At 38.9% G+C, this 27,941-nt stretch overlaps 1 protein-coding gene across 2 annotated transcripts in view; it reads right to left on the reverse strand.

Moving 5' to 3' along the window:
* The window catches only part of igsf3 (immunoglobulin superfamily, member 3), a 114,470-nt gene that overhangs the window by 35,225 nt on the left and 51,304 nt on the right, over nucleotides 1-27,941 (reverse strand). For both annotated transcript variants that reach the window (XM_008400850.3, XM_008400840.3), the window contains exons 3-5: nucleotides 15,023-15,442; nucleotides 9,105-9,491; nucleotides 3,487-3,894 (exon numbers count right to left, since the gene is read on the reverse strand). In XM_008400850.3, coding sequence (XP_008399072.2) covers nucleotides 3,487-3,894; nucleotides 9,105-9,491; nucleotides 15,023-15,442 — 1,215 coding nt within the window. The remainder of the gene's footprint in view (nucleotides 1-3,486; nucleotides 3,895-9,104; nucleotides 9,492-15,022; nucleotides 15,443-27,941) is intronic.

A 27,941-nucleotide genomic window follows, 5' to 3' on the forward strand; every position in this document is an offset into this window, starting at 1 on the left:
ACAGAAGAAACCCGAGGGAGAGATTTCCTCTAAGCACCAATGTTCGATGTACACGCAGCTCCTGCCAAGTCTAAACTGTCCTCATTAGGCAAAAACATTTGCCCGATTCGATAAAGCCAAAACATACCTTTGTTGGAGCCAAGGTAGAGAGAAAATAAATCAAAAGATAAGGCACAATAATGATAATAACACCGCTCTTCTCTCACTAGTTTTGAGCATGTTGACGGTCGCTCATTAGGAGAAAGTAGATATATGGATGAGAAAAAGGATGGGGGTGGAGCCAACTTTGGTCCTGTCAATGTACTTCCTTGAGACTTTGCAGATTCCTCCATTATGTTCTTGTCAACAGCCCTGTTGTTTCCTTTAGTGTGTCCTCACCCTGTGTCGTCCTCTGACAGCCATCCTCCTCGGTGCCCTTCAGGGCGTCTAATCAATGGCTCCCTGTCCAAACTTGGCTGCTGCTGCTGGGACGAACGCCTGAGGCTATAATTCCCTAACAGACAATAAGTCTCTGCTCTCGCTCTATCTCTCATCTCCTGACAAACTGCTCTCATCCATCTGTCCATCCATCCACTTCTTCTATAAATCACTGTTGTGTGGAATATTGTATCTATGAGCACATGTAATACAATGGGACATACCACTAGGTTGCCTGTTCACGTAGGTTTTACAGTGTCTTTCTTCTATTCGGGGCACCTGAATTTTTCCACATTTAGTCATACTGCAGCTGCAAATTTGGATATATTTGACTAGGATTTAAAATAACAATCCTAATAAAATCTGCCATTAGTGCTAGACGAACGAACCACTGTGGTTGATCTTTGATGAAGATCAATGAAGATCAACACAAAGCAGCACAACATGTTCACAAGTTGGTATTTAGCCTATTGAGTCGAAACTTTGTAAAACCACATTTTTCACTGCAAGTCTATGGTACTATATCTCCAACAGTTTTGCATATTCCTGTTAGCAAAATAGTTCAAGCTCAGTCAAGCTGAATGGAAAGTGGATTTTCAAGCTGTGCTGCAGTTCCTTTTGGATCTAGGTCTGGATTTTGAGTGATTCATTTAGATAAATGAGCTAAGCTATTCAGTTGTAGCTGAGACTGTGTGTTTTTTTGTCGTGCTGGAAGGCGAACCTTCTTACCAGTTTTTCTCCAGCTTCTTAAGGATTTTTCCTCAATGTTTCCCCTGTATGTAGCTCAATCCACCCTCCCATCAGCTCTAACCAGCATCCCAGTCCTCATTATCAAAATGTACTCCATGCAATGATGCTGACCACTAACCTTTTTCAGCACTGGGGTGGTCGTATCTGACCAAAGCAACTTCTTTAATGCATTTTCTTGTGGTAGACTGCAGACATATCTTCAACAATGTACACAACTACTAATTGTCCTCTGGGCAAAAAAGCTGTCCAGCTCTTCCAAGGTCATGGAGGCCCTCTAGGCTGTTTCTTTGATTAATGTTCTCTTGGCTGTCAGTACTGATGGACAAGCAGGCCTTGAACATTTTGCAGTTGCACCTCACTATCCATTTGACTGCTCATGGTTGTCGGTTTAACTGAATTTTGATTTGGGGAACCAAATTAAAAGAAAATATAAACACACAGTATACTTTTCAGATTTATATTTCCTAAAAAAATGCTGAAAATATTTTACTTGTTTTTCTCTCTTTACAATTATCTACTGTATTGGTCTATTGCTTAAAATCCCATTAACATAGATTGGGAATTAAACAGGCAACCTCCAGACAATTCCCCTTAAAGCAAGTCAGCTGAGGTTAAAAAGAAAACTTTATGCAAAGCCTCCAGAGGACAACCCTCTATTCACCACCAGCAATCAGACGGAGTCCATTAATGAGGGCACAGCAGCCATATATAAAATATGAAGATATACAGCCTTTAAGACTGGTTCACTCTAAGGACATGGTTAACATTGAGCCCAATCTGTGCTTAGACAGAAAACTTGGAGCAGGAGTTTTTTCCCTCTTTTTAGTTAAAAAAAAAGAACAGGGACTAAAAAAGCATGACAACAGTTGTACAAGAGCAGAGAGCAGGAAGAAAAATCAGACTTCTATTTGCATGGGAGGATTAGGTTCAATAAAGCTGCAGCTAGAGGGGTAAAGTGAGAAAAATGACTGCCAAAGTAAAAAAAAACACATTGACCGTCACACAACAGTGCATATTCAGAAAATCCTTTGATCAACAAGCATGGAGGAGAAGAAAAGGAGGCGACGTTGAGGAGTCTAACTCAAGAACGATGAGCAGCTTTGGACTTCTCCCTCATTTGCATAATGTGTCTCTTGTTCCTCAGACTAATGTTGTTCTTGTTGCTCCAACTTGACAAATGGCCACTTAAAAACTGACATCTACTCTCCGCAGCGCCGCTCTGTGCTGCTGCAGGGAGCTAATCCCTCGATCGTGCGAGTGTGGGAGCGCCTGGTGCTGCGGCCTGCCAGCTCCAAACTGCTCCGCTCCAGTGGCTTCCTCTGCCTGAACTGTGAATGTTAAGCTTAACTCAGCGGTGACAGAGGAAACTCGCAGACTGTGAAACATATTGCTTCCGCATTTCCATTCTAATTATTCTAACTAATCCATATGCGTGTGTGCGTGTGTGTGTGTGTGTGTGTGTGTGCTAGCGTATATAGGTTTATTCCTGGCATCATGGGAAGAGCACTGCTCTTGACATGAGGCAGGTAGTGTTAGAGTGTGTGTCTCTCATAATTGCTCCCTCCCCTAAACGGTGCATGAATAAACCATGGGATGTTCAAATGTGAGGACTGCATGTGTTTTCTGAGCCATTCACCAAATCACAAACTGCACAGCTCAGTGTGATTTGGTGTTGAAGTAGCAATCGTTGTGCTAGTCAGACTGTTTACATGCCTTACTGACTTCAAGACACTTTAAAAAAAGCAAACTATGTTGGAACTACATAAACAACGAGTCCCAGTTACCCCCTTAACCCCCATTCATGTGGCTGCACTTTGACTCAATCGGAAGGGAAAAAAGTATATAACATATTAAAGGCAATATTTTCCCATTCAAAATTTTGATGCCACTTTTACTACTCCAATGTCTAGTTTTAAACTCACTTTTGTCTCACTTTTAATAGGTAAAAGTCATGCATTATATAGATTCAATGGATAAACATGAACATATTTCAAGTTTTAATTTATGTTTTTCAAGGTTACTAATGCTGCTATCAAATAAGAATTCAAAATTGTTACCCTATATATGTGCATTTATTGAATAGGACTAACAAATTGAAAACTGGCAGCCTAATAAGAAGCACGTCAATGTAATGAGCAGCATACACTGATTATTGGTCTTTTTCATTAATAACTCCATTAATGGGAGCAGCATGGCTTGGAGTTTCCCTTTTTTAGTTGAATTTCAGAAATAAATTTAACTTTTCCAATAATATTCAAGTTTCTCATTGCACAAGTACACTTTGGGGTTGAGAATCCAGGCTTATATTGTATAACTTACCAACAGTCTTTACTGTGACCGTTTTGGTGGCTGATTGCTCGCCAAGCTTCTCCCAGTTTGGCTCTGTTTCGGTGCCGATGTTAATCCACTGGGTAGCTGAGCAGCGGTACTGACCCTCGTCTCCAGGTAAAGCATTGTAGAGGGATAGGGAGAAAATGTTGGCACGCACCCTCTCAATGCGAATTTCCCCATAACCGGAGCGCTCCCTGTAGCTGGGTCCGTGAGTAACAGTACCGTCCCGATCCACAGCGGCCACTTCCTGGATCGGTCCGGCTGATTGCCTGTCTGTCCACTGCCATACGACAGTCAGCGGGGCAATGGCAGAGTTGACTGAGCACATCAGCTGGATCGGGTCTCCTTCTAGGACCTCAGAGGAGTTTGCAGAGAGCGACACTGTGGTGTTGTTCTCTGTATGGGAAGAAATAAAGAAAACACACAGACAAAAGGTTGAAGATGAGAATTGGTGTATTTCGGTATATGCGTGTATTGAAATGTTGCAAATTTACTAAAAATCATGATAAATGCCTCTTTGTTTACGTGTGCACCCACAGTTTTACGCTCCATGAGGCTTACATTTTGGGTTTTGCTTGTCAGCTCAAGTTTACTACAGCGATAGTAAAAACTCACTGTAACTCAAGAAAAACCTTTAAGCTTTAGCAACACCTGATTGTATCGGGGAGAACGAGAACATAATTAGGTATTGTGAATGAATAAGGAATTAGATGTTTTTAATTGAAGTTAGTAAAAGATGACAGAATAGCTCACCCGAGACAAAAAGGCAAAATGCATAATAATAATAATAATAATAAATTTATTTTTTGAAAAAATATCAGTCATGCCTCACTGGAAGAAAATTATTTCTGCATTCTATCACATCCTGCCCTCTTTTTGTGGTAAAACCCTCACTAGATCACAGCCCACAGTATTTTTTTGTGTCACAAGCAGCTCTGGTCTTTTTGAATGCAATGCTATTTTCACTGGCTGATACTTCCACATAACTAAATAAATATGGGCAGATTTATTATAAATGTATCCATAATATCTTTACTTAAATGCTAGGCAATCTTGTCTATGCAAGTTTTTCTTTGCAGGCAGTTTGAGAATTAAACTCCTGTATGAATTTTTGGCTTCAATCATGACAAATTTACTCGTGTCTGTCATTCAGTCAATGTAACTCAATCAATTACATCGAGTTACATTCTATACAATCTATTTAAAACATACAACACTTGACTCTGATTGATTGTGATTGTTATTAATATGTGAATTGTTAATAGATTTCTGAATGTAAAATGTGCTTTTAAAACTGTAAAATTCCTGCATGTTTAGACTTCAAGGCCTGAGCTCCACATGATAACGAGAACAAACTACTTGCTTTTTAGAGGAAATAACAACGACAATCTCTAATGTAGATTTGTTAACAGAGTGCATTCAACCTTAGAAAAAGGGGGTTTTGTGTGCAGCAGAGGAAGTGATGGCAAACTTGTGTTCATGTCTACTTCAAAGTGTCTCAGGGTGGCAGAGAGGCAGGTGTGAGGTGAAAATGGGAAACTGCCAAAAGCAGAAAATCATTTTGTCGCTGGTAATTTTATTGTGTCTGACTTCCAAAATGCATTACTCAGAGGGAAATGCTGCAATGCCTAAAATAAAACTGGCAGCTTTATTTCACTCTCTTCTAGGAAACATTCAATTTTGTTTTATCAATATATATATATATATATATATATATATATATATATATATATATATATATATATATATATATATACGCAGAATTTATGACGGATTAATATAAAATGAATTAGCAGCAATTTAAGTAACAGCAACATTACTTAAAACACAGTGCCAATGAAAGTTGAGTCTTTCATCGATCCCTATTATGATGCTGCTGCAGCCATGCTGCATTGAGATACAGCTTTGGGTTAAGCTGAAAGAACCAGATGGCCTTTACTGAACAGTAACGTTAGTCTGCTTCGGTCCAGGGGACAAATATGAGTTGATGGTTCTACTTTTCTTACATTTTTTTGACGACCAATGGGCGTGACAGCGCTTTAAATCTTTTAAAGTGCTCACAATTTTTTGAATGGATCCTTAGAGCGGTCTGTGAGCTACAAGGCTTTTTTCATCCACATTTTTTCGGAGAATACATTTTGACCTGTCACGCTTCAGAAAGCACAATTAGCGGTAACAATACTGTAATTTTTACTCTGTTTCTGCTGGCCCCAAAGCCTTGATAAATGGAATTGTAGTCAATTTTCTGTTACCTGGACATTGTTTTCCATGAAAAATAAAATAAAAAACATTCCTTGAAATAGATCTGTTTGTAAACCTTGTATAAACACATGCTGTTTGTGATTCAATTTCCAAGTATCAGGACTTGATTAAGGCTTTTTAAAATAATTGACAGTTGAGTCAGTAAGTCCCAGTGCAGATGATGGTTTTTGTAAGGGTTGAGTCAGACATATGTTTAAAAAGAAAATTGTGCCTTGCAAGGTCCTGTTGGAACAATATATCTACACTAGTCCACCTGTCAGAATAGTGGCCTGGTGTCTTTAGCTTTAGGTATTTTGAATTTTCTATGGTGACCCGCACTCCACATTTCCTTCTGTTAATATTCTATTTTTGTGGTGGTTGGAAAATGGCCTGCATATATACTTTGTCATCCTGTTGGAACCATATTATTAACCATGAAGACAAGTCAAGTCAAGCTCATGGTGAACACAAACATCAACACTAATAACATTTTTCAGCTACAAAAACAAAGAAAAAACCGTAAGAGTACCTGAGGCCACCGTCAATAAAAAGAACCACGTTTTTTTTCTTAAATGGACAACAAATTTATGTAAAAGTGTGGCTCGTGTCCATTATAATCCTTGTAAGTGAATATGGGAGCATGCATGTAGTACTAACTGGCCCCAGGCTTCTTACACTGACAGCTTTGAACATGTGTGTGTGTGTGTGTGTGTGTGTGTGTGTGTGCGTGTGTGCGTGTGTGTGTGCGTGTGTGTGTGTGTGTGTGTGTGTGTGTGTGTGTGTGTGAAGGTTGAGATTCTCTTTCTGAACCCCATGAAGCTTGTTCACCGAGTCCACATACGCACAGGAAAGAAGACTCAGATCACAGGGCTCAGTGGCACTTCAGAGTGAAAGGATAAAAGTCTTCTCTACAGCTCTGTTTTTTTTTATTATCCTTTTTCTGCTTTGCCAAAGCTCACGTCACTTCTACGTCCATCAAGCATCACGTACCTCTGGTTGGCGCATGACATCTCATCCCCCTGTGAGGAATTGCTTCAGTCTTGTGAGTGTTTCTCAGTTTTTTGCCTCCCCTTAGGCCAAACTCTGCCTCATGCTTCTGCCATCCTCATTGCCCCTAATAAGCATGAGCCTTCACTGAAAATGGAGTAAAATTGCTTCTTGTTTCTATCACACTCTAATGGATAAAGGGAAACCCTTTTATCTCTCTCTTTCCTTCTGTCTTTAATTTTAATAACTTCATCGCTTTTTTTCCTCACAGCTTTATTGTATCACTTTTCCTCACTGATTTATAAAGTAAAGCGGCAAGTGAAATGTAGATGTATAATTTGCATCAGATAATCAAGTGTGCACTCTAGTGTTTCTTTAAAGTTTTAGAACAAGTACTTCTTCAACAAACATTATGGTTTCCAAGGACAACTATACTGTCATGTTTCTAAAAAAGTACTAAATCAGGACTATTTCACTTTGTTGTTACTATAAATTACTGTACAAGCTTTACTGTATGAGTGAAACTGGTTCTTTAGTATTTAATACATAAAATGGAAAATCTCTGATAAACGCTTACATAGCTAGTGTGACGCAAAGAAAGACAATGAGCACATCCATGTAGCTAATGGCAACTGGAAAGTAGAAAAAGACCAACCTCTAACGAGTTTGTGGGTTTTTTAAAAAAGTGACTGAGCACGACAAAACCAGAAACAAGTCTGGTTTTGTGTTACAATGACTAGATGCAGTTAGTCAGTACAGTGTACAACACTGCTAACCGCCTCATCAACGATATCTAGGTACCTTTTACTTAAACGCCTCATTACCAGCATGGATTGAGTGATGTACAATGTAAAGGGACCTTATTTCTACTTTTTGCGTGAGGTGTCACAAATGTTCGAATTTTGATATGAGGATCACATCTAACACATTGGTATTTTTTTGAATCTCAGGCAAAAATGAAAGATGAAATGAGTCGTCTTTTAATGTTTTATTTCTTAATTCTCTCTTTTTAAATAAAAAAACTATAAAGAACGGTCAGGACCTTTGTAATGGCTACAAGCCAAGGACCCTTATGTTTTTTCTTCATTTACATTTTCAAATCCCCTTTAAACCTTATACGTTTTAAATGTTCCTATTCTCTCAAATAACCTGTGTTCTCCACAACAGTCCATCTCTTCTAGCTTTCTCGAAACCTTGCTGTTCTATTAGTGTAAAACAGATTCGGTTTGGCAGGTGAACATGCTCCTGCGTTCCTATTGCAAATGTAAACTCATCCATCAACTCTGATTTATCAGAAGTGTATACAGCTGTTTTTTTTTCTGTGCTGTCACCTCTGTCTACATCCCACTCATCAGCAGTAGCTCCTGCTGCAACCTAATACTAACATGATGCATATTACACCAATTAGAGCAAGGAGGCACAAGCAAGATTGTACATGGGTTAGATAAATCAATCATTAAATAATTTTTGTGTGTGTGTGTGTGTGTGTGTGTGTGTGTGTGTGTGTGCGTGTGTGTGTGTGTGTGAAAGAAGACCCTCCCTCAACAGCCATGGATATTATCTTGAGTAAGCACAATAAACATCCTTTATAGGTCATTAGGGTCTTTTGTTAGAGAAGCTAACACTTCCCTTGCACATATATTCCCTCAGGAACAACTGCAAGCTCCATACCATCATTTTTTTTCTCTAATTTAGCAGGAGGTGCAGCAGCAAAAGTAAGGTAACACTGGCTGTTTTGTAGGAGATCCCACTCAGTCTAAATTATACTTGTAGCAGCTGGCTCCATACTCACTGTTCCTGTCCTAAGGGACATGAAAGGAGAGTAAAAAAAAAAAGAAGAAGGCAGCATATTCCCCCACCAAGATTAAGAGAAGGAGTAGTCTCAGGGGCAGTTAACAGAATCGTGACCACAGTTTTAAAGGTTTTACTGTAACTTTGAATCACTCAGCTGCAGCCCTGACACAACCCCAATGGGCAGCTCTGCTTGAGCCAGCTGAAGAGGTCTGCTCCAGCAGAACACATTAATTTAGCCAGGGGAACCACTTACACGGCCCTCGAGAACATCACGCCTTTCTCTGCTTCTTTTCTTTCTCCATACTTTCATTTCATGGCTGTTAGCTCTTTTTAGTCCAGACTCTACTGCTCTCCATTATCTGCCTATTGTGTTACTCTCCTCCCATAAAGCCGAGCAAATGGGGAAGGACCACAGAGCAGCATTACCAACCCTAAACAATCCACTCAAGAAAACGCGTCAGAAATAAAAGCAGCATTATCTTTTCCCCTCTTACTCAAAGCTGACAGTAGAGGCAGAGAAGCAGTCTGGTATAGATCAGTTTTGAGAAGAGAGAGACGTCTTACGTAGTGGATTCAATACTTACTGAGTGGTTGAACTGTGATCTGGACATTGCGCGACCTTTTGCTGCGGTCGATGAAATCTCCTGTTGGTGTCTTTTCCCGCTCCGTGACGCGGCAGATGTACTTTCCAGCGTCTTCTGTACTCAAGCGGTGCAGCTTCAGCAGGTGAATATTGGGAGACTCTTTGCGCACGGTCACGAGTCCGGCTGCCTCACGGGCAACGTAACCCGGGCCCAGGACAGGCACGGCACTGGGGCCCACCACGGCCACCGGTGAGCTGCTGAAAACCCACGACACCGAGAAGAAACGCTCGGGGACGTTCTGCGCCTCTATGGTGCAGCGAAGCTCCAGCGACTCACCGGCCATGAAGGACCGCCGCTCCGTGCTCACCTGGATGCTGAAGTCTCGATCTAAGTAGAAGAAGGAGACATAGAGAAAGACAGCAGTCAGAAACAGACAATTATGTACTCAATTCCGATAAAGAAGCAAAAGGCGTGGGTGAGGTGAAGGTTCATTCTCCAACATCCCAAACAATTTCCTTCTGATGTCTAAAACCAATTAAATATGTTATAATCGGCAACAGCTCAATAAACTTCTAAAGAAAAGAAACAAAGGTGGGGAGGAGAGACGGGATGAAAAACCAAGCATTCGGTGCACTGCTCTGAAGACAAATCTTTGGAACCATTTCCCATATTTCACAACCAGAACTAAGAATAAATATGTCTAATTAAAATATAATTTAGCCCTTTAGCTTGCTGTTCTGCTCCAACCTCCTACACACACCAAATGAACAATTAGAGTTAACACTGATAGTTCCAACACGTCCACATGGCTAAATTAAGCTTGATCGTAGTTTTGTTTTTGTTTGTGTGTATATGTCCATCTGTTCTGTTTAATTTGCTATAATAATTTACAGTTGATCAGTTTGCATCCAACTGATGTGGCAGCCATGTTTTTCTTAACTATAGTGAGTATAAACAGGGTTTCAAAAGAAGACAATTATGAAGACAATTTCAAAGACTGCCCTGGTAAAAGAGCAATAGATGTGGGGGTGAATAATATAATAACCACTAATGCATAAAAACACAACAGATGAGTGACCAACCAAATAGCAGCATCTGAACAAAAAGTATTGGCCAACTGACCAATAGTATTTAATGTCTACAATAGCAATGAATGGAAAGCAATTAATATATTATATTTAAAGCTAATGTTTCCTATTGATACCAACATACTGATGCCAGCATGCTTGCTTTTAATAGCCTTTTACAAAAAAAGTATTGCATTTCCAAGCTAAAATTATTTCCAATTCAGGTTCAGGATTATCAATGGGCTTATTGAAGTAAAAAAGGTTCAGTGGGTGAATAAGTTCCAGGGGACAAATGTTCAGGATAGAATAATGGAAACATGCCTTTAGCTGGTGCTTTACTATTTTATACATCATTGCTTTACATCCATCCATCCATTTTCTTACACCCTTGTCCCTCAGTGGGGTCGGGAGGGTTGCTGGTGCCTACCTCCAGCTAGCATACCAGGCGAGAGGCGGGGTCACCCTGGACAGGTCGACAGTCTGTCGCAATCATTGCTTTACATTAAATCAATAATACACATTACGTGGTGACCACGCCCACAGTGTGGTGGGTCCTCATGTCCCCGGAGTCTAGTTTGTTCCCAATGTAGGTCACCATATAGGAGACGGTAGATAGATGGCCCTACTAATGTCTAAATTAATAGCTCTAATGGCCTACTTAGAGTTGCATCATGGAAGAAAATGTTCAGTTTTTCACTCAAGTTCCAAAATTAAAACAAAATAATTGGGAAAAAATCATTGAAGAAACAAACAGCAGTAAACAAGATATGCAAATGTATATGACAAGATAAATTTAACATTTGACTCATTGATTTATATATTTTTGCAATTTTTCCCTAACTGAAATAGAGGTGATGTAAAGCTTTCAGCTCTATTAATGTGAGTGTAGACGTTATTTATTTTAACAGTTCAACTTGTTCTTTTCACTTTTCACTACTGTTTTCTTCTTACTTAAAGTTTTTTCTGGGAAAAAATGCTACACTGACAGTGTGAGAGCACATACTTGGCTGTCTGTGTGTTGACCCTGTGACCCTCTGCGAGATGAAGTGGACAGCAGTAGCATCAAATATGCACACACACCGCACAACAGGAAAGAGAAGAACAACCAATGGATTCAAAGAATAGCTAATGTACTTCTATGAGGTCAGTGAAATATTTTGTTGGGATCTTTGAAATAGATCGATGTCATTGATTGGCGGGTGACCCAAATCCGGTCATAACTCTGAAAAGTGCTTTGATATTAGGAGGAGTTTACAGTTATGGGGCAGAGGACAGGGTGCATTTGGGGTGAAGTATTGCACTTTGTAAAGCAAAAGGAAACAAATATACAAAAATAATACAAAAAGTGTTCATTTGAGGTGGTCGAAGAGCAGCGAAGGAGGGTGAGAGACGGGAGAAGAGATAAAGTGAAAGATGCATTAGGATTCCGTCTGTTACTTCTCTCCCTGATGGCGGCTGTGGGTGATTAGCTAGTGATGAGGCTGTCTTGAGATCCACTCCATCTTTTATAATAGAAGCCTAATGGAGGAGCTGCTGCCTCTCTTGTCTATGTTATCGCACACACTGTCAAATATCCCCTTTAACAGGTGTAACATAAAACAGGCAACTTTACCCTGAAGGCATGCAAGCTGCACTCTCGTAATGCGATAGTCACACAAAAACAAGCTGAAAAAAAAAATATATATGCACATAACAAAGTTTAAGCACTCAGATATACGGCTGTATACTGCCGAGCAGCTGCTTATTCTCTTTGTCGTGCAACAATAACTGCATCAATTATAGATTACAGGAAAGATGAAGCGAAGAAGTGTGTTGAGGGTTGAGCTTTTCATGCTACTTCCTCTCTGAAGTGGCATGATCTGATCTGAAACTCGCGTTATGGAAGATCTCGACTCAACCCCTTGTTCTCATACATGTTGCACTAGCTGGGGCACCGTCGAGTTGCATCAGGCCACAGCGGATCAGTGTTTAATGGACAAAGGCAAAACGATCTTCGCTTTGAAGTGATTTGCTGGCATCAGACAGTCACCAAAGCAAAAGGCAAAACAGTTTATCACCCGAATCTTTGGCCTTTCCTCAGAAGCACATAGAGTTTCTTTATGTGCATGGAATACATTACAGTGGGTCTGAAGTGCTGGATAAGATCTATGTGCATGTGCAAAGCCATAAAGCAGCTTTTGTTACATATCCTTCTGATGTGTGAGGCGATTAATGGCCTTATTAGATGATTATCTAATGAGACATACTACAATGCCAGCCACCCAAACACATTCTTTGGGCTTTTTCAGTTTTCCAGAACCCCCCCAAAGACAAATCCCTCTTTATGTCATCTCAGCTTATTGTGCTTCCACCATATTGCGATGGTGTATGCCTTGGTGATGGTTCTGTAATCACAGAGTCTTAAAGTGCAATGGCCAGAGCTTAGTCATAAGAAGGTGTGATGTTTCTTATCCTATGACCCTTTGGAAGGGCCATCAGAATACTTGTGCCTATTTATTTGATTGAGATGTCAACAGACTGCAGGGTTGGGCAATTGTTAGTGTAATACTTTGCATAAAGAAGGTCTTTGGTTTAAACAATGTTTTTTTCTATTCGGAGTTTGCATATGTGAGGTACCTCAGGGTACTCCTGGAGGTAAATTGGTCTTGGGTGCGATTCTCTCCGTCTTGACCTATATTGGGCGGGCAACTTGTTTGTCACCCCCTGACTCCTGGAGATCAATTATTGCCTCATGACCAGGCAAGATTAAGCAAGTACAGACAACAAATGGATTGACGGTCAGTGCATTAACTATTGTTTCTGCATAGTTAAATCATTCCCATCCCACCGCCATTCACATTTCGACACTGCCTTTATCTTATTTTCCTTCTCATTACTTAGAAGCTTCTTCTCTGTATGTATTTGCTTTCAACAGATTTGATGAGGTCTATAATATTTCACATTAATATGCTGCAACTGTACAACTGAACAAAAAAATATTCATTTTGGCTTCTGAACCCTGGGCCATGTGCTGCCTGGGGATGTTGTTTATGTGTAAGCCATAAGTCTCCCATGTCAAACACCCACACTGTTTGGAGACATTTAAATTTATTCTTGGAATTGGTTGTAATGTTGCCCATCAAACAGACACAAATACAAAAGTGGGGAGTCTGTGGAGGTTTAACTAAGCCCTTTTTAGTAAGCTAATGAGCTTAACGTGAGATACTGATCAGCAATCAGAGGAACCCGGCCCACATGCAGGCGTGTGTGCCTATCAAAAGGACAGAGGGGATCTAGACCGATGTGATTACCCATTTTTCTCTTTGGTTCCCACAGAAACGCTTGTCTCCACTGTGTGTTTGTGAATCAGAAAGCAGAGGAGGCAGAACTGTTTACTGATTGGAGTTGGTGGTTCAACGGCCAGATTCTTGTGTCCATGTGTCAGGATTTTTTTGGTTAAAAATATGAACCACTAGTAGCTTCAGTAAGCAGGAGCTGTAAGGCAGTTCACATTGTTTTCCTAATATGACCTATTAGGGGAATGGGTCACATTCTCCTAAAATAGTAAGCAAAAGGCCAAAGAATGAAGCACTTACCTACTGAGACTACATCTGAAGCAAGCAGGAGCCTTTTAGGAATCCATCTTTAAATATGGCTACCTTTTCTTCCTAAGCATGCCTCGAACCTGTATTAGGAACACAGCCTGTACTATTCAATTTCAACAATACTGATGTCCAGAGGAAAGTAGTTTTGTGGGTACTTTTGGTAATCATGACTAATCTATAGAGACTTAATAGAAAATGTTCTATTATATATTGTTCTAGAATGTAAAAATATGAGGGGGAAGTGGGCTAGACTTTTTTTTTTCTTGGGATCACCAAATACAACAAAAATAATCACTAGTCACTGAAGTTTAAAGACAGTGACTACAGCAACTACACAAACCCTAACAAACCTTGATCTGTGAGTATAAATAGTTTTGACCCAAATTTATACCTATTGTTCTCACCAAAATATTCAAAGTTAATTTGATTTAAAAGTAAGCTATTTGCAAGGTAAGCAGTGTAAAGACCTTGGGATCTTGCAGCCTTCCTTTACTGGATGTGCATGTCTTAAGTAATATATTTAAAGTGTCTGCCTTGTTTTAAAACTGAAGGGGATCTTTTATTACTGCTCATTAAGAATGAAGGTTTTCGTTTTTAGAAAGACACCAACAGAAAACTTACTCCCACAGACAGTTTTAAATGCCTTTTAGTTGCTCCTACCGTGTCAGCTCCCTCTTTAAAAAGAGAAATTAGATCTCAACAATGTTTTTGTCTGGTTAAATAAAGATTATCATTTGATTCAGGTCCTTTATTTGATGAATGAAAAACTTGAATTGAAAAAAAAAATCTATCTATTGTTTTGTCCATTAAATTGCTGAACTCTGCTTTAATGGCTTTCAGGTCACACAACCTGAGTCATGGTAAATGGTAATTGGTCTGCACTTGTATAGCGCTAAATCAAGTCTGAGGATTACAAAGCTCTTTACACTGTAATCAGTCATTCTTCCATTTGTACACATTAACACAGTTGTGGGGGTGAGTTGCGTTGTAGTCAGAGCATCACTGGGTCAGACTGACAGAAGTTAGGCTTCCATTTAATCAGGACCACCACGACCTCTGACCCCTACCAGAAGGCAAAGGGGTAAAAAGTCTTGACCAAAGCCAAATTGGCAAAGTGGCTTAGACTTACAACCCATTAATCACAATACATACCTTTACCTACTGAGCCACTGATATTAAACCTCTCCTGTGTAACTTTGAAGAAGCTGCAATAGATTTGGTCTGGAAGAAGTCTTGAACCTGACACGAAGCTGGAGGGTTCACTCACCCGTCGGCTGTATGCGGAGCTGTGTTTTTTCACTCTGCTTGCGGGTCATTGCGAACCAGCTTCCATCTGGATCCTGAATCCACTCGACTGCCTGACAGTAGAGCAGCCCCTGGTCTACTGGCTGGAGCTTGTGAATGGTCAATCTGTAGGATGTGGCACTGGTTTTGTCCAACCTGAGATCTCCCGCTGCCATCCTCTGCCGATAAGGTCCTCCAGAGCGGAGAACAAAGTCCCTGGACAGAGTGACCAGCTCCTGAGGTGGGGCTGTTGCATTCTCAGGGGACCTGAGGTACCAACCGACCGACAGGTGTGTGTGCTGCATCGTGGTTCGGGACACCTCACAGTTGAGCTGTAATGTGTCACCCTCCACTTTGGACAGAGTCTGGGGAGGAGCTGTTACTGTCAACGAGTCAGGGATCACTGAAAAAAAAGAAAAAGAAAAAAAGGGAGAGAAAGTTATTATCTTCATCATTATAAGGCATAAGATGTTGTAGTAACTTGCAAAAGTATTCACATTAATGTATGTGTGATCTTATGGGACAGACCAACAAAAACCAAAGTTTATTTGTAAAGTGTGTATGCGTCGGCTGTAAATGATATGATGTTTACATAAGGTGTTATAATCAGGCTTGATAACAAAACATGCAAAACTTTTAATATCTCACAAGCATTATGCGATTCATAAATGCAGAGCATGGCACAACCGCAAACCTGCCAAGACAAAACCTTCCATCTGAACTGACAAGCCAAACAAGGAGATCCTTATCGGAGAAGCAGCCAAGAAAGCTACAGAGATACATAATTCAGATGAGAGAGATTTTTATGGTAACCGTTAGAGGTGTGCCGATTGATCGGCCACCGATCATAATCAGCCGATTTCCGTGAAAAAGTGTATGATCGGTGATCGCCGATCACGGTCTCTTGTTGCCGATCAACCGATCACCTGCATCTCATTTCGCAGCCTGCCTGTGCAGCTGGTCTCCTCTTTCCTTCACACTGCGCATAACGAGCAGCAACAAATCCTAAGCGATGGGTGAATGGGGAAGTTTGTGTGTTGTGGCGGAAAATTGAGCACGTCAAAATGCATCAACACGACGAATCTAATATGGCATAAAAAAACGTCATACTTGAGGAGTTTGGCTACATCGAGGCTCACTGCAGTAAAAAAGACATACGGAGGATCAGATAGCAGGTAAAGCAGCACACAGCTACAAACACTCACCCGGATTAGCATGACGGTCAGAAAGCTAAACAAATAACCCGCAAAACTGTTTAAGTCTTCGAGCTGCGATATAAGATGCTGGTTCTGCTCTCGCAGAGGTTTTATTTTGACTCTTTACATTATTTAGCCTCTTCAGACCCTTTATATGTTTTCAGTCTGTTAAAGATAGTATTACCGATAGCAGTACAATTTGCACAATGCCTGTTTTTTTCTTTGAAAAAGTTATTAAAAACTAATTTTTGTCTAAATGAAGGTGAATTCATGGTTCCTTTTTCCACATAATGTAACCAGTAGTGCTTTTGATTAAAAAAATAATAATTATGTGATCGGTATCGGTATCGGTGATCTGCCCTCATGGGTGATCGGAAACGGTATCGGCAGGAAAAAACCTGATCGGCACATCTCTAGTAACTATTAGTCATGAACTCCACAAATATGGTTTTAGAGTGGAAAGTGCAAAGCAGAAGAAGAACTGATTGAAGAAGACAAAGTCTTGTTTTCCACAAGCAACATGGTAAACACAGGAAATGTGGAAGACGATGCTTTGGTCATTTGAAGCAAAATCCAACATTTTAGCTTGCAAGGAAAATGTTATGTGTTGAACTTAATTACTGCTGCATGTTATTATACAACATTATTATAGCACACAATCCACCATTATGAAACATGGGGGGGGGCAGCATCATTCTGTGAGTAAGTTTTATTTTTGTTGATCAAAACGGGGATAGAGCAATCCTGACAGGAAACCTTCTAAAGGCAACAAAAAGTTGAGATGGGATGAGATTTACCTTCCAGCAGAACATCAGCCCTACAATACAGTTACAATGGAATGGCTTAGTTAAAAGTCTGTTTAGGTGTTAGAATGAGCCTCTCAAAATCCAAATCTAAATCCAACAGAAAATCATTAGTTGTAAAATGTGGAATATTAAAAGTGCACGAATACTTCTGGAAGACACTGTACTTACCATGTGTCATTTTTAAAATCCTGAATGCTTAAATAGCATTTTGATTTATCATACCATTATAGGGGTGTAAAAATAAACACCCATGCAGCTCTAAGTGCCAAGTAATCTGATTCACTCTTAGAAGGAGGTGTGAGGAAAAGGCGTTAATGCAAATGGACTTTGTTCAGATGAGACTGCCCTCTATTTTCTCATCCATATATGACTTTCAAATGACACCGCGTGTTGATGGCTTATTCTCTATCTCGCACAGCCAGATACCTCCGGGGATGCTCTTAGCATTGCTTTCAGACTGATTACATGCCATATTGATTGTTAAACTAAACACAACCCAAGATTCCACCTCAAAACATCTCAGACATTGTATTAATATTGCATGAACTAAATATGCAAACATGAAGTTACAAATGACTGTAATACATTCCGCTTAGTTCCATCTACAGTACAAGTAAGGGGTGGGAAAAAAAAATAGTACAGAAAACAAGCCAGATGGCTTGAAGAGAGGAGATGAGAGAGTGGGACACTCAGGTGCGAGGAAGGAAGAGAGACATCAAGATGTGAGAATTTCAGAAGGCTGGAAACGCTCAGCAGAGCGACAGAAATAAACATGTAAAGCTTTTTAAAGAAACACGTTTAGCTGAGCGAGTATTTTTGGACCGGTATCAGGGAGCCGCAGTATTGTATATTAATGTGTGTGAGGAAGATGGAAAGGGAGGATTTCAGACAAGATTTAACTTCTTGCACTTTGGGGATTAATGTATTATTGAGAGCAAAATGCTAGCAAGGTAAGAAGGTCAGCAGGTCACAAGGTAAATATCAAAACAATAAATATGTTTAAGGTCTGAAATTGATTAAATTTGATCCATTAGAAGATGGAACTCTACATGGTAGTGATTTGATCATTTTGAGTGAATTTTCAGAGCTACTCCACATTTTTTTCAGCAAGTTGAGTTTTCTTTTTCAGAGCTGTGCGGCTACTGGCACAATGACAGTGTGAATAATCTGCATGTTCTGCATTCTGCTCTTTTTCCATTTTTAACGCTTGACCAAAGCCAGTTCAAGACATAAGCAATGCTTGGGGCCCCTGTTGAGCTGATGCCCCTAAAGGTCTTGAAATACGGGCTTAAAAATGTGCTAATTTAAATAGATAATGCAGATATGACAATGGATTAAAGTTAAAGTAAAGTAAAAGTAAATGTGCAGACAGAAATTTAATATATTGATCAGAATTGGCAGATCTTCAGGCTGATCAGACTCTGATCCGTAACCCAGTTGGAAGAAGTAAAAAATTCAGATCTTTTCTTGATCAATGAAAAAGATCAATTACCATATAGCAAAAAGACTTGCTGCAGGAAATATGAAGGATGAACAGAGTACAGCAAAAGTTCTCCATTTTTGTTTTATTCCGTGTTGATCTTTCAACTTTTGCTCATCGTTAAGAAACTGGATTTAGAAATATTCTCTGCTTTTTGGAAATTGCTGAAGAGGATTTACGTTCTAAAATATACACATAGAAATGATTGGTTTTGTCATATTAACTTTGCTGACAATGCTAATGGCTAATAAAAGGCACAAAATGATATTGTAATCATTAATGAGAAATGTGTATCAGCTGGTCAAATGTTTACAAAAGTCATCAGAAATAAACAAAAAGGCAAAATTCTTTTAGGTGCATCTCTTGCTTTTCATGAAATAGTGCTCATGTAAACATTCAAGACATTTAAGAGAATTGTTGTTTTACGGTGAAAGTCATTTTGCTCTGGTCCACCTCTGAAAAGCTAATAGCGTCAGTCTGACCCAAAGTCTAATATGTATGCATATATAATAAAAACAGCAATAAGATGGTAATAATGGATAAATAATTAGTTAATTGAAACGTAACACCATACTAATATCATGCAGCTAGTATTATTGTTAGTATTACATAGTACATTGCATGATATTATTATGGAATAATACAGTAAAAATCAAATAATCCATTGTGAAAATGTAGGCCTTACAGCTTTAGTACTAATTACAGATGAAAGGGAAAAAAAGCTAAATGTACCGTACTCAGTTCTAAATGTACATATTACACTAATTGAGATGAGAAAACCCCGCATTTTCTTAAGTGTGTCTGCTTCTTAAAACACAGCGAGGTTTAATGACAGACAGATCAGGGATCGGTCACTGCTAATTAAACAATTGGAGGAACAAAGACAGGATGAAAGAAAACTCTGCAGCGTCTCGAGTGAAGAGGCTTGACATTTGGTTGCTTGAGCTTAACAAGCCTCTCTGAGACAAACAACATAAAGCAAAAGCAGCAGGAAATGAGCGTAAAAAAGAATCAAGCGGGTCAGATACAGCTGCACTCTAATAAGGTGTTGCACTCAAGAGATATATGAACTAAGTCAAGACAAGAGCAAACTGCTTTCTGCAATACTTTACCACGTTCTTGAAAACACAGATATGCTCTGACTGAACACAATCCTTAAATTGCTCAAATTGAGTGTTTCAAAAGCCATCTAGCTGCAAGGGATACAAATGAAAGTTGTAGGCAGCAATAAAAAACTCATAAAACTGTCCTGCTGGTGCATTTATTTGTGGGCTGCGAGATAAAAATGACTAACATGTGAATCACACGAAGATTGTGTTTGTGCCGTTTGCAAAGCTTTACATTTTCTACCGATTTGGGCTGAGCATTTGTTAGTAATGGCTGTGACGTCTGGGTGATAACAGCTCAATGCAATCTGCTCTTAAACGTGTTTTCTCCAACAGAATGATTTTAAAAAGACAGATCAAGCCTTTGGTGGTGTCAAAGCTGAAATTGAGCTACTCCCAAGCCTGCTGTTCAGCTCTTCTGAACCACAGCCGACTTTGGGTGTTCTCTGCTGCACTAGTGGTTTGCTGATGGCCTCTCTTTCATAGCAATCCTTCAATGCCCAGTGTGGTGAAGGCAAAGTTGAATCATGTGGCTTCAAGCCCTCTGCATCTTACCTCCAGTGGCAATCAATCTGCACCTCATACACATTGTCTGCCATGGGTGACTAATCTTTTATACTTGGGAGTATTTCTTTTCGAATGCCTTTTAAAGGCCTTTCAGGAGTGGTAGGGCACAGTCAGCTCCAAAATTAAGTTGTGCTAGTTGAAGCCTGAGAGAGCACTTCATTTAGCTTCAGACTAGCTGCCACAATGTGTTGTGGGATGAATTTTTCAGGGCTTGATTATGTTGTCAACTGTAATTTCCATCTACTGACGCATAATGGTATCTGTTGTTATGTTTCTCCACAAATTCAGGACCCTAATCTTCCATTTACTTTGAAAGTCGGTTCTGGAAATAGTGGCAAATTCTACCTGATAAAGTGTAAAAACAGCCAGTGTGATTCGTCAATTTTTTTGTTTTTTTTTGTTTTGTGCAATTTGATAGAGATGCAACTAAACGGTTTAATACTGAATCTATCACCAACTCTTACAACTGGTGGTAGATTTATGCATGAGGCAGCCAATGGATTTAAAAGTTGGGATTAGTGTGAAACTTTTGCAGTCAGATTATTTTCTGGGGCTTCTGATTGATTTTTATTGCTGTAATCACTGGAAACACAGCTTCAGAGTCAAAATCAAATGCAGCTTTAGTCCTGCTGACTATGATGTTAGAAGTCTGGTTCCATGAAGTCTTCATGCATCATTCATATTTATCCCGGCTACATGGCTTACTCGCATTTCTCTTGCAAGAAACCATTAAAGGTCTTGTTTTTGTTATCGGAAGTATTATAAAAGTATGGCCGCTCACATTTTTCACATAGACGTCATTCATTTCAGGTGGATTTTAGTCAAATTACTTGGGCTGCCAAAGCCTGAGGCGTAATGTTATAAGATGAGACTAAATAAAGCTCAGTGTCTGCACACATTGTATAAAATATCAACATTTGAAAGCAGTGAAATATCTTATGGTTCAACGACGTTGTCAGTAGTTCTGCATACATTTATTGGAGACAGAGCGCTGCGTAATAAAGAGTAGAACAACTCAAAACAGCATTCTAGAGATTTTAATTGTGTAATGTTTATAAGAAATTGTAGTAGTTACTTCATTCAGCTCCAGAAACACTTATAAATATAAAAGTACTAAGATAACTCACCATTATCAAATCTTTTAATCGTCTGGTAAATATAATCAATTTGGATTTATCAGTTTTTAGCTATGTTTGGCATATCCGTCTTAAGCTGCTGTAAGTGAACAATGTCTCATTAAAAAAACAAAAGGGAGAAATATCCAGGTAGTTACACTGCCCTTGACATTAGTCTCTTCTGGTCAGCAGGTGGACCCTCAATTTGCCCTAGGATTGACTCAGTTAGACATCAGATTAGCGTTAAGTCAGCTAAACTGATGTCAATTCAAGAGTCCAAAAACATTATATATTTTGTATATAGCTTGTGATCTTGGTAAAGTTGTTAACTTCTCTCACTGAAGTCAACAATGAGTGAATGGCAGCCTCAAATAGACCTACAGTTACCACAACGACACACCTACGTTACAACCTGCCTTTGCCATAGCAACCCTCCCACATGATGCTTTGCGGCCGCTGAGAATAGTCCAGAGTTACTATAACAACTATACCCACTAACACCAAGCTGATAACCAAACTGATTCACATGCCCCTCTCAGATACACCTGTGCAAAGCTAAAAAAAAAACAACAACAAAATCAAGAAGCAACATCACAATCGTTTGCTGCACTTCTTCAAAGGATATTTAACACTTTTACTTTGCATCTTTGTGACGAAGCACTGCAGGAATCAGACCAAATCAGTCCGTCTCTGCCTTTTTCTGACAGGCTAAGATGGTAAACAAACCAACATCCTCCAACAGCCCTGCTGACCTCAATCTGCAAGGGATTAGGAACAGCATGAGATGACAATCTTGGGCACTAACACTCATGTTTACCACTTGTGAGGACATTGTTGCAACTTATTTTACCTACTGAATGCTAAACTGTAACCATCAGAACATTCTTAAAATATTACTTTGGATACATTTAATATCTGGCCTTGAGATGCTAAAAGCTTAATGTTGTGAACATTTTTGCCATTTCAAAGAAATCGTAAGTGCATGAGTGAATTCAATCTCGTCTGAAGTCTTTATTTATGCAACTTAAATGTGACTTGGGTTCACATGGCATACTGGAATTTGCATCTTCACTAAGATAAAAAGAACTTGACACAATTTCAAACAGGTCAAAAGCTCCTTTTTATGTTTATTTAAAATCAACTTCACTTAAGAAAAAAAACCTGGAGATACTCCACTGGAGAGGTTTTATCAAATAATGATGAAAGCTGTTTTGATTTGCACATTTACAAATATATAATGCATGAAATTGTTAAGATTATGAGAAAATGGAGTGAGTTTGTAATGTACTTCAGTGTCTTAACTGGAGAAACAGTTTCATCTGGAATAATGAACAGAAGAGCCTGTAAAGAACAGATTGACACTGACATGTCAGGGGATTTGTTAACTTTGTGTGACAGATTGTAGATTCTATTGAACATATGGAAAACCAACAGAATTTTGGAGAGAAAAAAAAACTGTGGATAATTAAAAAAAAAGAGTAAATGACTGAACTAAACAGATCGACAAAGCAGAACCAGGAGATAAAAAAAACAACAAAAAAAAACAAAAACAAAACAAAAAACCCTGAAATTTCTATTTAATTGAAAGGCATTCCTGTTTTCCACAAAAACACTCTCCAGTTTTTATAAAACTCATGCTATTATTTTAAGTTGTGTCAGTTTCACTTGAGATCTTGAATTTTAAACTCACTTGAGATCTTGAATTTTAAACAGTCTTTCCTCTAAAATTTAAAAGTTGCTCCAACGAAAAGATGCTGATTGGTATGCAAAAACTATCCGTCTGCCTCTCAAAAGACTTCAGCTTTCTGAATATTTAAAATCTGCTACTAATATCCAAGCTTTTGAAAGTCCCCAGAGCCATTTTTTAAATATTGTTTACTTCTGACTTTAACACACATACACAAATGCAATTAAATTATAGTCTCTAAAATGCAATTAAATGTGATACCTGAAACAAAAGCAATGTAAATTATAAATTGGGAATTGTGCTATTTTAAAGAAAAAAATGAATATTTTCGGTTTCCCTCCCTATCCCTGACAAATTCCAATGACATCCACTGAATTTCCTTGTTGGAATTACAGATTTTAATGTACAGAAGAAAATTGCAACATAACAGTGTGCGCTTACAGATGCAGATACAATTAAATTCAATCTAATAATACTTTTTTTTATCCCAAAGGGAAATGAAATGATGTTGTAACTCTTGATATTCCACAATAACATATTCTGGATGACAGCCTCGGTTGTCAAACACTGCTAATCCACCCTGTTTGCTTTTGCTGCTCCTCTTTAAATCTTTGTCTGGCTGTATAGTTAGAAAGGAGGGCAGAGAGATGTTGGAGTCTGAGATTTTGCCCATTATGATTTATGAAAGAGATTGTTTAATTATAGAGATGATAGTGACTAAACCTAGCTCTAAATTCTATAGTTTTACACTGGCATAAAATATGAATATTTTAGATATTTTAATTATTTTCACTCAGGTTCTTTCTCACAGAGAGAATATGAGCTCAAAATAATGTTGACTGAGTTTGTTCACCAATAAATCAGGTGAAATCTGAAACTTGCACTGAAAACTCTCCATATTTATCAGTTATTTTGATTGGCACCGACACCGTCAGTTCGCTGTAAGTCTTTTAACCTCTCTTTCTGCTCTACCCCATCTTCAGCTTTAGCTTTCATCTCCCTATATTCCTGATCTTCCCTTACATTTTTTAGCTTTTTGAAGTGACTGACGCTTGTCAACCCTCCAGCTGGCCTTTTAAGTCTAAACACGCGAGGTGAGAAGTGTGAGGGGGCTAAAGGACGCCAAGGCGAGAGGGGGGGGGGGATTTTGCAAAAGATGACACGAAGAGGAAAAGATGATTATTCATAAAGTCTCATCTGTGCGCTCGGCATGCATGCGGCTCTTAGCATCTTTTCACACTGTGGCTTTACAAAAGCAGAAAGGATGGAGTAAAGTCAATGGAAAAATCAAATGGCTGTGTTGTGTTTTTAAGTATTAATGCTTGCGGAAATGTTGTGTTTTCCTTAAAAGATTGAGCATCTGAGAGTCAAGGTTTATCCCTTCTGTCTTCTCATAAGAGAGGTTGATTAGTGGAGGAAACGCTGTGATTCATGTTGGCTCTCGTCTTTGCTGAAAATGTTCAGCTTTAGATGTGTTGGCTGATGCAACCTGCCTGTTTTTTTTTTTATTTACTAAGTAATGAATTTGTGCAATCCTCCCATAGTGTAGAGCAATATTATGAGTGGGAGTATTGTCACAATTATTCATAATAAAATTACTTTTCAAACACCTGGTAAGAGATTACTGCGCAAAATCTCAGCTTATGCAGGCCTTTTTCTGACTTTCAGGTCTGTTCATAAGGTTTCAGGCAAAAGTTTATTGTCAGAAAAGACAACGATTGAGCTCCTTGGTCTCAGTAAAACAATAATAATGTGTGTAGGAGTTAAGGTGAGACTTTCATGTCTAAGAATACGGTGCCAGTTGTCATGCATGATTGTGCTGAAACTTTGCCGGGGGTCTGTTTCACAGTCAGTGACATTAGTGTGTTGTAAAAGTAGACGGTACCATGAAAGAGGAAGGACGGCCTCCAAATTCTTCATTCTTCATTTGCCGAGTGCAGTTATGAGAAAATACCTAATAAATTTGAACAGGTGCCACCAATTCTTGAATTTCAACTTATTGCAGTTTTTGGTTGGATAATTATACCACAATAAAACAACATATTTAAAATAAATTATTATTATAAATTTCCCAAATTCTTTTGACATTCACATTTGAGTATTTCTTACTTTCATTTTATATCCATATTCCAAAGTGACAAATATTCATATCTATTTTCTTTTAACCAATTTAACAGACAACCACTCCAGCTGTTCGGCGATGGTCAGACTGGGTTAAGGTCTTGAGTGTCTGTTTGTGTGCATGTGTGTTGCTACAAAGCAAATGGCCACTTGGCAGAGCCAGCAGGGTAATTATCGTTAATTACTCTGTGAAACGAAGAGCACTACTGAGAGGAAAACAGAGCGAGTGGGTGAGATCCTCTGCTTCTACTTCATGTGAGTCCAGCCCCAAGACACAGCCGACATCACTCAGTGACCCAGAATGCCTGCAGCAAATGCAGATCTAGTAGGTCGGAAGGTAAAACATAGAAAAATAGGTGCGGAAGCTCTGCCTACACCTGACTTTTGTAATCCAACATCATAGCCATTCACATCCTTCGTGGCTTTGTTATTTTCTGTGAGAGCTGCTGATGAGTCAGAGTGAGGGTTGAAGTGGTTCAACTGGGATATAGGGAGAGAGAGGGAGGATGAAAAAAGACAGAGGAGGGAGACAAAGAGGAAGAAAATAACTAAGATGAACAAAAGGCCAATGTTTGTTTAGTTGATGCATCCAGTACACACACACACACACACACACACACACACAACTCTGTTTTCAGTCCAGGTAAAGGGGGAAAAACAAAAAAACATTACACAAAGGTTTTTTTGTCACCTACATACAGACAATGTCCCTCACATTGTCTTGAGAATACAAGAGGATGCTACAAATCTGTTAAATAACAGGGTTTTTTTCTCAAATCACAAGAAAAACTATTTCAAACATCTGAGAGCAAACTCTTGTAAGCTGAGGTCTATACGCTCTATGTTCCCAAGGGTGCCAGCTTAAAGCAAGGATAAGGAGTGAAACAAGAAAAAAAAAAAAAAAAAAAGGAGGCAATATCTGGATAATGACTTGGAGCCGCAAATAAGAGACATGCGGTAGCCTTCTGTAAAAGAGAACAAAGGAAAGAGATGGAGAAAAAAGGACAAGAGTTGAACGGTTACACTAGGGATCGGTGTCCACAGCATGGGGTACATCCATAATAGAACATATGCATGTGATCAAATGCAGCCATTTCCCTAATTTTATTTGAAATACAAAACAGTTCTTTTTTTTTAAGTTTTGCCCATCCAGTTGTACGAGTTTGTGTATTGTTATGCAAAATATGTGCGCAAAGGTTGATGTATGTGGCCCTAGAGAAACCACTTAAGCTGAAAGGAGAGGCAAAATGTTTCTTGTTTTAAGATGGCAACTGTCAGCTTGTCGGCTAAAATGAGGACTGATGTCAGCAGGTCTTATCAGTTGCAGCCAAGCAGCAGCTAACAAGGCTCTATTAAAGCAGAAGTGCCCAGAAAAACAATGCCACTGACCACTGATTATTGAGTAAAACAAAAGCTCCCCTTTCAAATGCTGATATCTACTCTGCAAGTTCGGCCCTCCACTAAATATGCTTGTGGGCATTTTTCAAATCACATCTTCTTCCACGTGATAAAAAAAAACAACAAAAAAAACAATTGACTGTCATGTGTTGGTTTTCAGTTTTATGGAATATCATAAGAATATCACCCACTCCAGTTTCAGGGCTTAACTAGAGCTTGTGCTGAAGCAAGTTTTAACTGATTCTTTCATCAGCTTGGCACAACTGATTACATGGACGGAAACATCCTCTTTTCCAAACGTATTCAAAGAAAATTTACTTGACAAATATTGACTGAAGGGGGATTAAAGAAACTGTTACGAGGAAGACATTGAAAAAAAAACACAAAAAAAAACCAACAGTACTGTGTCAGAAGAACCATCTGCAGGGGCAAGAATCACATCCGGAGCGGCATATTGATTAACTTAAACTAATATTCAGATAGGAAACTTCTACTTGTGGAAGTAGTGCTGCTCTTACAATAACATTTTTGGGAACTCGGACTCATCTTTGTGTATGAATAATTGCTTTCTTAATCACTCTTTTACAAAAAAGCACCAACATAAAAAAATAAGCCCATACCCTACCCCATAGAGTCAGACAATTTGGGCCATGATAACCCCGAGAAGCCATGGTGGGCGTCCCTTATTTTAGTTTCTAAAAGGTGGCAACCCTACCAGTCAATCAGGTGTGTATATAAAATCAAAGGGTATTTCCACTAAATATTTTTCTTGATTAAAAGAGGTCGGTTGTTTGTAATTTTTCAACAAAACAAAAAGTCATAGCATTTTCAAAGTTGTAATTGTCACCATCACAGTGGCATTTGTAATCAGGTTTGACTGAAAAACAGCAAAGGTCACAATCAGAGTCTATTCAGGAGTGCAACACAAAGACCACACTTCCTAAATTGTGCTGGTAGAACCTAAAGCAATATACCGTATGACTGAGGGATGTTCTGTATTGTTGTCAGTAGACTGACATGCTGAGAAGTTTTTCTCAGTAAATGATAATAATGTTCATTTCACAATTATCTTGTGATAAACTGCAATAAAATACAATGTAGAATATGCAATCAAATAGAGTGCAGAAATGACCTTTAACTGAATATAAACCATAGCAATCAAAACATCAACAATCTGAGAAAAACAATAGCCATTGTATATTTTGTTGAATTAAAATGTAATTATATATATAACAAGTCCCTCGTTGACTCGGGTCTAAAGTGTTGACACAGTCACAGCTGAAGGGTTTGTCAGAGTCAAGAGTAATTTTCACATTGCTGAATAGAAGCTTTAAAAGTTGTATTTTTATTGGCACACCATTCTCAAATGTAATTAAAACACCAGAGCCCTGCATTTGCATAAAATCTTAGCTCTTTGCCATCTACA

Source organism: Poecilia reticulata, chromosome 2, assembly GCF_904066995.2.
Source record: "Poecilia reticulata chromosome 2, P_reticulata-male-v2, whole genome shotgun sequence".
In the NCBI taxonomy this organism is placed as follows: domain Eukaryota; kingdom Metazoa; phylum Chordata; class Actinopteri; order Cyprinodontiformes; family Poeciliidae; genus Poecilia; species Poecilia reticulata.